General features: G+C 46.6%; 1 protein-coding gene across 1 annotated transcript; it reads right to left on the bottom strand.

The window, feature by feature from the left end:
• Positions 1-2,033: 2,033 nt before the first annotated feature.
• On the bottom strand, positions 2,034-4,970 carry LOC102081990 (uncharacterized). Its single transcript, XM_019355459.1, has 4 exons — positions 4,894-4,970; positions 3,342-4,502; positions 2,746-2,886; positions 2,034-2,271 (listed from the first exon to the last, which is right to left on the bottom strand). Exons 2-4 carry the CDS (start codon positions 4,448-4,450, stop codon positions 2,034-2,036), a joined length of 1,488 nt encoding a protein of 495 aa, XP_019211004.1. The 5' UTR covers positions 4,451-4,502; positions 4,894-4,970.
• Between the last annotated feature and the right edge of the window lie 6,134 nt (positions 4,971-11,104).

Raw genomic sequence — 11,104 nt, 5'->3', positions numbered from 1 at the left:
GCAGAAGAAAAACAGGCAACTAGGGAAACTAAGGAGGCTATGAACACTGTGTTACAAAAGGGCTGAGACACTCAGTGAAAAACTATGACAAACTATGAACACTGAGTAAACTAGAAAACACAGAGAAACAACGGAGTAAACCTATGACAATCGTGGTGGGGTTAACAGACGATCCGACACTGACTGAGGGGAAACACACAGACTAAATACACATGAGGAATAATCAAGGGGAGTCGGATCACATGGGAAACACGGCTGACAACAATTAACATAGGACACGTGAAACTAAATACAACACACCAAGCTCTTTCAAAATGAAACAGGAAACATAAGACACGGCCATGACTTGAATCTTACAACCAAGGAAAACTTAGACACAAAACATGGCAGAAATGAAACTAAATAAGCTGAAATGAAAACTAGACTAAAAGAATAACAAAACACCAAAAAACTCAACATACTGGGTCGCATGACCCAGGGCCGTGACAGTACCCCCCCCCCCAAGGGCCGGCTCCCGACGGCCGAAACCAAAACAAGAGAACACCAGACCCGGGCGGGCGGAGGGGGCACGGACGGAGGGCCAGAAACAGAACAAAGAAAAAAAACAACTTAGAGCACCCGCACCAGAACACAAGTATAAGTGCCAAAAAGAAAACAAACCTCCCGAGGTCGATGCGACACAGTCCATAATCCCACAACTCAGGGGGACGACCCGGGGGCCGATAGCTCAACAGTTCATGGCCTAATAACTCAGGGGGACGACCCGGGGGCCGACGGCGTAACAGTCCATGATTTAACACTAGATTTACTATCCTGCGCAAATTTGCGTAACTTCCCTAAACCCAACACCCCCTAGAATTACTGGCTTTTTTATTTTCTGGTGCAAGTCCCAAGGTGTTAAGCACCCCTGCTGAGATTTTCACAGGTCGTCAGCTTGTTTGTCCTACAGCTTTTGTTGTGCAAACCACCCATTGTCCTTGAAGCCTGGCACATTTGCATTTGCTCACTCAGAGTTGCTCAGATCCAAGGCAGGCCAAACCTCTGTGTTACAACTCTCAGAAATGCCTGGTAGAAATGCTTCAACTTACTCATGAGATTTTGACCACATTTTTTGCGGAAGTCACAACTATACTGAATGCACGACCGTTGTTGCCAGCTGCAAGAAATGCTTGGTAGGGAACAGCTGTTCCCTACCAAGGTTCGTTTCAAAGTTTGAAACACTTTGAAATAAAACAGACTTGTGTACCCATATATTGTGAATGTCTGTCTTTTGTATGTAAGACAGAGGTTTGGCCTGCCTTGGATCTAAGTAAACAAATGCCAATGTTGCACAAACACACACACACACACACACACACACACACACACAGCAAATCTGCATTTATTTGTCCCACAAGTGGAAAATCTGCATTGTCATTGCAAAAAAGTGGACAGAGCACAGTATAGAAAGTGCACTATACAAACATTTTATATATATACATACATACATAGTTATACACACAGACACATCTATATCATATATACACACACACACACGTGTGTATATATATATATATATATATAAACTAGACTTTATGCATATTATATAAGGTGTGGCTATATAAATATATAAATATATGTACAACTCTGTGTATATATGTTTATGGACAGGCATGCAGGCAGGTAAGGAAGGAAAGTAGCCTTGCAGGGAAGGAAAAACTTGAATCTCTCATGGTTAGGGGTTGGGGGAGGGTGTGTTTGCACAACAAAAGCAGGAGAACAATGGAGCTGAAGACCTGTGAAAATCTCAGCGGGGTGCCAAGAGGTGTTAAGGTCGGGGGGAATTTACGCAAATTTGCGCAGGCCAGTAAATCTAGTAGTAGGGACTTGCACCAGGGAAAAAAGGCTCAGTAATTCTAGTGTTAATAACTCCAGGGGACGACCACGGAAGAAGTGGCGGTGGCAACTGAGCAGGTCCAGAGGGCGGCCGCGTGGAGGACGGCGGCGATTCCGGCGACAACTTTCAGGAGGCCTGCAATGGGCATGGCAGCAGCTTAAGAGTTCAGGGGGCCGCCCATGCCAGCGATGACATCCAGCCGGTGGCCCGGAAAGTGGCCGGCAAAAGCGCAGTCGTGAACGTAGCTTGGCAGGCGCTGGCGGCGAGGCAGGACCAGGCAAAGCTGAAGCCGGACCAGGCGGAGCGGAAGCAGAAACCGGAGCTGGACCAGGCGACGGCATAGGCGAAGCAGACGGCGGGGCCGCAGGTGGTTGAGCGGGTGGCGGCTGGACGGGCTCCTCGGGCCCACCAGCTGACGAGGCATGAGGCTGGACGGGTTCCTCGGGCCTCCAGCTGACGAGGCATGAGGCTGGACGGGCTCCTCGGGCCCTCCAGCTGACGAAGCAGGATGCTGGACGGGCTCCTCGGGCCCTCCAGCTGACGAGGCATGAGGCTGGACGGGCTCCTCGGGCCCTCCAGCTGACGAAGCAGGTTGCTGGACGGGCTCCTCGGGCCCTCCAGCTGATGAAGCAGGTTGCTGGACGGGCTCCTCGGGCCCTCCAGCTGACGAGGCATGAGGCTGGACGGGCTCCTCGGGCCACCAGCTGACGAGGCATGAGGCTGGACGGGCTCCTCGGGCCCTCCAGCTGACGAGGCATGAGGCTGGACGGGCTCCTCGGGCCCTCCAGCTGACGAAGCAGGTTGCTGGACGGGCTCCTCGGGCCCTCCAGCTGACGAGGCATGAGGCTGGACGGGCTCCTCGGGCCCACCAGCTGACGAAGCAGGTTGCTGGACGGGCTCCTCGGGCCCTCCAGCTGACGTAGCGTGCAGCTGCGGGGATGCAGCGGGGTGCAGGGCTGGCACACCAGGGCATCCAGTAGTAGATGCAGGCTGAGCAGTTATGGAGCCCCCTGGCAAAACAGGGAGCTGAACAGGGGGCTGAGCTGTTACTCTGGCAGAAGAAAGATGCTGCTGACTCTCTGGAAAACTTAATGTGACATCGCACAATTCATTTCCCACCAGATCGCCCCTGAAAACGTTATTCATGTTTTCATTTTCCCTCACAAACATAAAGTCAGAGTCTTCATTCTCAGTCTTTGGTTCTTTTAACTCAGAAGCAGAAAAACACAAACTCAGATTGGCTGCCTCACCCTCACCAGAATTACATTGATTAATCTCGGACACACAGGCAGCATCTACCCCATAATATTGCCCAGAGTCAGTAACAGTCCCTGCATCCTCTCTAGCAGAAGTTATGCCATTCCTAGCAAGCAAATTAACTGTTATGGAAAAACCCTGTTCGAAAGTTGGACCCCTAAGGCTCTCGGTACAGTTCATTTTCTCTGTCACAGGGAGACAACGTGACGTGTCTTCAGTCTCCACCTGTGACAGGGTTTCAGTCACCAAAGGGGCTAGTTCGGCCACACGAACTGCATTTATAACAGAATTGTTCATAGACACGTGATTCATCTGTTCATGGCTAGGTTCCCGGACATCCATCAATTCGGCACCATTGGTCAAAGAAGACTCATTCACGTTCATTTTGCAGTCATGTGGTGGACATGTAACCTGATTAGAGTCTGTGGCTACACCTACAGCAGTTACACTTACTTCGGATGGGGAGGCTGGCACTAGGTTAATGCCAAGAGTCTGAATAAACTCTTCTGTGATTGGTTTGACAGAGCCATTAGCTTTAACAGTAACCACATTAGTCACTAACAACTCAAAAGTGACGCTGTCAGAGGGGATTGAAGCCTCATTATGCTCTGACTGACAGGAATCATGGGGCTCGGCCTGATATTTAGCAGTCTCAGTCCTGCATTCCCCAGCTAGCCCCCCACCAGAAGCTGACTTAGACAGAGACTCTGAGTCACCTATGAAGGGAGGTGCAGCTGACACTGTGTTTAAAAGACCTGTGGCTGCCAGTGGTGGTGCAGACTGTGAGCTCACTAAGTCAGTAGTACTCCCAACCAACACCCCATCCTGAAATGATTTAGAAGAAACAAAAGAGCATGATTCCAAATTTACACAAACTGAAGGTAAAACATGATCATTAGAGACAGTATCGGAGGCCCAGATCTCAGCCTCAGCATTCACTGCGCCCTGAGGGGAGCTGGAGCTACATGGTTCAGACATGTGTCCCCCATCTCCTTCTTCTGGGGGGCACAATTCACTTTTAGGGTTCAGAACACAGACCACATTGCCATTACTGTTCTCTTGACCAGAAACACAAAACTCAGGCGAATTGTGCTTGTTGAGTACAGGAGGGAGAGCATCACTCAGAGGTCGCTTTGAATTGTTTTCCTCTGGTTTACACAATAATTTGATCTTACACAATTCATAACAAGTATTAGAGTCACAAGATGAATGAGCTAAGGAACAGTCAGGTCGACCACCAGGTACAGACAGGGTGTCATTATTTAAGTCACACCACTCATGACCAGAGGTTATATCACCACCCTTCACACCAAACATGAGTTCTTGAGCAACACTTTCATCATTTATTAAGAGAATGGGTGGTGTTGAGGAGCACTGGGTCGCTATCGCTTCCCCAGCACATGTAGAAATTGTCTTTATCTCTGGAGCGTCTGCCGATCCCTCAAGACAGTCACATTCCTGCAACTTAGGAAAACTTTGAGGCGACAGATTGTCACTAACCTCTATTATTAACGGAGTCTGAGAGTTCCACCAAGAGTTCCACCAACCTCCAGCTGCCGCGCGGTGCTGCAGCGACGTTGACGTCGCCTCTTCTTTGAAGAAACCACTGAGGCAGAAGCATTGGCTGTTGGGGGAGTGAGGGGTGGCAGACCCTGGCAGCTCCGAGGGCCCCCGAGAGCCAGGCGTGTTCCCCGAAAGATGTGCTGACAATCGGGGGTGAGCCACGGCTTTCCCCGGAGCTCCTCCTCCAGGTGGGCGCGAGCTGCTTGCTGCCGCTCACAGAGGTCGAACTCCATGATTTCCGTAGTAGGTTTTTCTAAACAACTAAACACTGTACTTCCAGTCTCAGAACACAATTCAGTTATAGTTTCCAGGCCCGGTGAATCAATACACATCTCGCTCTTCACTATAGGAGGATCGTGAGACACAGACACACAGTCACTCACCCCCGAGGGTAGCGCGGTGCGACGGCGGCGCTGACGCCGGTTCTTTCTGGAAGTGGGTACGATGGATGCTGAAGCCAGCGAAGCCGAGGGTGACGTGGTGGTGATCTCCTCGTGGTCCGCCCACATCCTCGCCAGAAAAGAGGCAGGTGAAGTAAAGTCCGAGCGGGGTGGAGAGGGCAAGCGGCTCGTCCGAGGCGGTGAAACAGGTGAGAGTTCCTCCTCTGGAATGAGCCAGGGCTTTCAACGGAGCTCCTCCTCCCGATAAGCGCGTAACACCTGCTGCCGCTCATCATCACCAAAATCTATGGCCTCCACCATCTCCGTGTGCTGCTCAGTGCAGCTTGACTGTGGCGGAGGCGGGGGAGCCGATGAACGGTGAGAAGATGGCGGTGCAGCGGTGAGCCTCAGTGTCCCTACTCTGACTGCCTCCGGCTCGTGAGGCAGCGGCGACGACAACAACAACCGTTTACGGGTCGGAGTCGTAGGTGCTGAGGCGGCGTTCAACACTCTCTGAGCCAGCGCGCGGGTGCGAAGCTCCTCCTTCAGGGGGGCCAGAGAGTCGAACGCCTCAAAAAGCTGGGGAAACTGCCGGAGCTGTGGCGCCTTCTGAAGGATGGCGTCTATGGCCGCCAACCCAGTGGACACCACTCTGGGGTCCGCGCACCCACAGATGCGTGTCATGATCCGGCTGAGCCGCTGCAGCTCCTCCCCGATCCCATCAGTAGTGTCCGCTGGGTCCATACTGGTCAGATCGTACTGTCACGGCGGGGTGCGCCGGTGTGAGGAAAGAGGTAGACCCAGGTGCAGACACGGTGGAGACAAAACGTAGTTTCAAAAATAAAGCGAGCCTTTATTGGCTGATGCAGAAGAAAAACAGGCAACTAGGGAAACTAAGGAGGCTATGAACACTGTGTTACAAAAGGGCTGAGACACTCAGTGAAAAACTATGACAAACTATGAACACTGAGTAAACTAGAAAACACAGAGAAACAACGGAGTAAACCTATGACAATCGTGGTGGGGTTAACAGACGATCCGACACTGACTGAGGGGAAACACACAGACTAAATACACATGAGGAATAATCAAGGGGAGTCGGATCACATGGGAAACACGGCTGACAACAATTAACATAGGACACGTGAAACTAAATACAACACACCAAGCTCTTTCAAAATGAAACAGGAAACATAAGACACGGCCATGACTTGAATCTTACAACCAAGGAAAACTTAGACACAAAACATGGCAGAAATGAAACTAAATAAGCTGAAATGAAAACTAGACTAAAAGAATAACAAAACACCAAAAAACTCAACATACTGGGTTGCATGACCCAGGGCCGTGACACGCTGAGGCACTTCTTCCTGCCTTGGTGGATTTTAAGGCCCATGTGAGTTGTTAGTTTTGACCAGCCACAAATGCAGTTCTGCAGCTTCTTTCCTACCATCATTGATGGTGCATTATTTGCAATGCTGATTGATCTATTCATCATTGGTACCATCCCGTGGTTCATTGCCATTAAATCCATCAGGAAAGGGTCTTCTTCCGGCCCTGCTCTCGCAGACCCTAGGGGTATCTTCTCCTTTGAGATTTCTGTAGCAATATTGGGTGTACCCAAGTACGCTAAAAAGCGCTGGGTCCTGCTGATATGAGGCGCTAACCCACACCAGCCCCATTAGGGTCTATACCCTCCTGTCAGCAGTCTTTCCAGGCTGTCATCTGGTCTTTCCCTGATTGTCAGCTGCCCTTTTGCAGCGGTCACTGGATCACTCCAGAGTTCTGATTCAGTAAAAGGACTAGATGTTGTAGTCCCTGATAATGCATTGCTTTAAATGGCGAGAATCTTGAGGGATGGCTGTTATGAGGAAAGGCAGCCCAGAAACTTTAGCAGCAGCACACATCGTTGTGTGCCTCAACTTTCGGTCTTTTATCCAAGCTAATCTGCCACTTTTGGGGGGGTTAGAGATTTGATCTAGATTATCATATTAAGACTTGGGACACATCGTCAGTAGTGGACCTTGGATTCATCGGGTGTTTAGGCCATTATCACTAGACACCCTCATCCAAGGAGGCCCTGCCAGGGTTGATCAGCCCCCAGAGTGTGTCACTGGTTTATGTTAAATTGTTATTTCTCCTATTCTTTCTTCTGTTTAGTTTTCTACAGTTATTTTCTCCGATCTATTCACTGCAGCTGAGAAATAATACTTACCTCTACCTGGAAATTTCAGGCTTTTACCTATAATAGTTTTTGAGATATTCATGTTCCAACCTGCCTCAAATTTCATTGTGAGAAAAAAAATGACTTGAACGTGGCTCGCCAGACCATTATTCCAAAAAATATATTTAAAAAAATACTTGAAGCTAGAATTTCACATTAGTCATTCTGTGTGTCCACACTTTGTACAGTGGTGTGAAAAAGTGTTTGCCTCCTTCCTGATTTCCTAGGTTTTTTTGTATTTTTCTTACATCTAAATGTTTCAGATCACCAAACAATTTGAAATATTAGCCAAAGATAGCACAAGTAAACACAAAATGCAGTTTCCTAATGAAGGTGTTTTTTATTATTAAGGGAAAAAAGTCCAAACCTACCTACTTGGCTCTGTGTGAAAAAGTGATTGTCCCCTAAACCTAATAACGGGTTGGGCCACCCTTAGCAGCAGGACCGTGCAGAGGGGGTGGCGGGAGGGGCTTGAGCACCCACCCCTTTCCTAATGGGTGACCAAAGTGCCCTTTTGTTGAGGCAATTTTTTTTTTTATTAATTTTTTTTTTTTTTAAATGTGTGTGCACGTGCGGAGTCCTGTCTGTGCCCCTCAACAATAATATTTAACTATTAATCACAGTTTTGCTAAATAAAAGGATCTGGCTTGCATCAGTCACATGATGACCATTAACCAATGATCGCCCTTGACGGCAGAGCACGCTGGTTACGAGCCGGGAATGAGCTCATAAAGAGCACGTGCATTTTTTGCGGTCTGGAACTGTAGGAGAAACACAAATTAACTCAGAAACACAGACTGATGTGACAAAACCAATAAGTAGGTGTACAGTGTACACTGTAGTCTATAGCACACAGGAGTATTAGCTTATTATGTACACCTTGGTCCTTCAGGTGCCCGTCTGTCATCCACAATCTCCTCTGTTGGCCTCTGGAAATCCCCCTTGGCACAGCTCTCATTCCAACGCAGCTTCGTGGTCCTTGCTGTGGCTCCAAAGTCTTATCTCATGATGGGCCCCAAACAGCTCGACCTTTGACCTCAACCACTGCTGGGCTGTCAGCTATGCCTGGAATGGTTCTTGCTTCTCACTGGGCCTCTGAAGATTTCTCAGGAGATTTCTTTCAGCAACACTCTGACTGCTGCACCTGTATTTCCTTGCTAGGAGGAAAAACCTCTATTTGGAAAGCATGTAAACCATCATCAACCCACATTATTTAGTTCAGTGAACTTCACTTATAGGCCATCAAAACCTCATCTGAACATGGATACACCACTTGCATAGGTTTAATACCCGTAAATGAACTGTTAATCACACAAATCACTGCAAAAATAAAAAACATAGTTTAGAAAACACAGAAAACATAGTTTCATGTAATTCATGTAATTCTGGACCCCTCCTCTTGAGGCGTGGACACTCCCATGAGTCAACTCATCAAACCTAGATTCCTGTCTTAAAGAAAAAGGTTAGCTAGATCACGTCCCAGGCAACATCAGGGTGTCTGCTCCGGAGTAGCTCCGTAACCCTGCAATAAAAGATGTTAGTGTGTTTTGCATATTAAGTTTGCTTAAAACCTGGCTCCGCCAGGAGCCTGCATACATACCATCATGGCCTGGAAAACAAGATCTGGAAGTAAAATCAAACTTCACACTTATAAACAATTATATCATAAGAGTAATAAAGCATTCAGCATCAGCAGGACAAGTATCATGTGCAGGTTTTCTCAAATCAATAAACTACAATTATTTCCATAATTTGCCTCAGACATGGATCATCCCATGTACTCAGTTAACATTAATGTAATTGGTGACTTCCCTTAAGCAAAGTCACTCCTCTCATCTATAACTAGGAGCTCAATAGTGGCCAGCTAATGAGCCCCATGCTAAACTATTCCATAAACACTGCGTCTCTTATTTGCTTTCTTATGTCACTTGTCTGTTTCTGCTGAATCCTCTACATGCACTCTTAGAAAAACAAACATTAGCAAAACACATGGACAATCCTGGTGGTCAGGCACAAGTTGACAGGTTCCAGAGGTGCTGTAAAAGACCATAAAGTTAGCGATCCATAGCTGTGAAAAGAAGTGACACTAGTTTCAACACAGGAAATTTCTCACATGTTATTTTCACATCGTCAAAGTAACCTTCACATTTTCCCAACAACACAGTTTAACAGCATCACCAACTCATAACCTGTAAACACAGTTTTCTTCACACATAAACCCAGAAATCCTGTAGCAGAAAAAAACATCAACCAGCTGTCCTGGTATAAATCACATGATCAAACCACATGAAGAACTGTAATGCTGTAGAAAAGAGAATGCAAATGTTAGCGCTGCGCAGGTGTATACACACTTTTTCACAGTTACCTCTGTGAGCAACACAAGGTAGTGAATAACACCCCCTAGTAGATTTTCAGACACAGAAAGTGGCATTTAAAAGGTTAAATCATCACGCAACCTCGAATGTTGCTGTCATCTTTCTGCTCCTGTAAAAAGAAACACACATAAATTCATCCACCCTTTTGTCCTGTCTAGGTGGAGGTTAACCTTGAGTAGTGGTCAAGTCTTGTCAGCTTTTGTCAGCTTTTACCAGTCAGTCAGTTTTTTCTTCTCTTTCACTCATTCATTCATGCATTCATTCATTCTTTCTTTGCTGATAGTGGAACCTATCATCGCATTTCGTTCCCACTCTCAGCAAATTGACGTCATTTCAAAAAGAAAAAGAAAAACTTTAGATCGGATTACCTCGCTGAATCCTTTTTGGCAGGGACCTATTTTCTAATTGTCCCAGATAAGTGACTTTCTCCTGAGCCCATTTTAATGTGGAGAAACTCACTTGCAACAATTTTCTCGACGACGTGTTGTATAGCGCTTCTGTTCTAATCGTGCAGATCTGCTCAAACAGAGATTATCAAACAAAACTTTCAGTGCACTGTGAAAGTATCAAAATAAAACTTGTTAAGTCATGACACATGCTCCTCATCTCAGGAGGATAAATCATACTATTGGCATGATTTATCATACCATCATGCTAATTGGCAGGCTCAACTTCACAACAAAAGAAAAATCATCAGCTAGATAAACTCCAAACCAACCATCAGCCGCACAACACACAACATAACCCTAATGTCTTATTAGCTATGAATTTGATCTGTACTTTTTACTCATTTAGGCCACAGACCCATCTTATTCAGTTTTCCTCTTTCCCCGTCATCACAAAACATGTGACATGTTGTCATGCATTTCACAAAAGAAGTTTGTTCTGACGTATTCAGAGTTGTGTATCTAGGTACAGGATTCACGTGCACATCAAAACAGGAAACTCAGTGTTTTAGAGTCTCCACTCCAACACATCCCATTCACTCGTACTGGAATTCAATCACCTTTCATTAATCTAAGAACCATCAACTAATTTGCGTATCAGCTATTAACCCACTAAGATGACAGGACAACAGAAATGCATGTTCAAAATATTATCACAAAAATAGAATTTCGCTCATACAGTAAATTACTTGTGCTGCATCAATCAGGCAGAAAGCATCTCCCAATTTATTATATTACCAACCAAATTTATTGTCTGATCACTGGTTGTTCAAACCAGAATCTTTTTCCCACAAAAATTAAACTGTTGTCTTGCAACCTAGAGAGTCAATTGTCAGATAACAAGTGTCTGTTAAATTGACACTATTTTAACACTGATGAGAGAGAACAAGCTGATTTTCATTGCCTGTGTGTTTGTGTTATTAGGCAGGTTTAATAGATGTCTGTGGAGCTGCATCTCCAGCAGGGCCTGTTCTTAAAGCTGC

This window comes from Oreochromis niloticus, linkage group LG9, assembly GCF_001858045.2.
Source record: "Oreochromis niloticus isolate F11D_XX linkage group LG9, O_niloticus_UMD_NMBU, whole genome shotgun sequence".
NCBI lineage: Eukaryota > Metazoa > Chordata > Actinopteri > Cichliformes > Cichlidae > Oreochromis > Oreochromis niloticus.
Note: the sequence above shows the minus strand (reverse complement) of the source record. Positions and strands in the feature narration are given on the sequence as shown.

Bases quoted from the DNA above. Each gene is read 5' to 3' on its own strand.
- LOC102081990 (XM_019355459.1), bottom strand. From the start codon at position 4,450: ATGTTTGGTGTGAAGGGTGGTGATATAACCTCTGGTCATGAGTGGTGT. The intron at 2,887-3,341 runs GTCACGTTGTCT...CTGTTTTGCCAG, and splicing joins CAGGTGGAGACTGAAGACAC to GGGGCTCCATAACTGCTCAG. The intron at 2,272-2,745 runs GTGGGCCCGAGG...GGGCCCGAGGAG, and splicing joins GCAACCTGCTTCGTCAGCTG to CCCGTCCAGCCGCCACCCGC.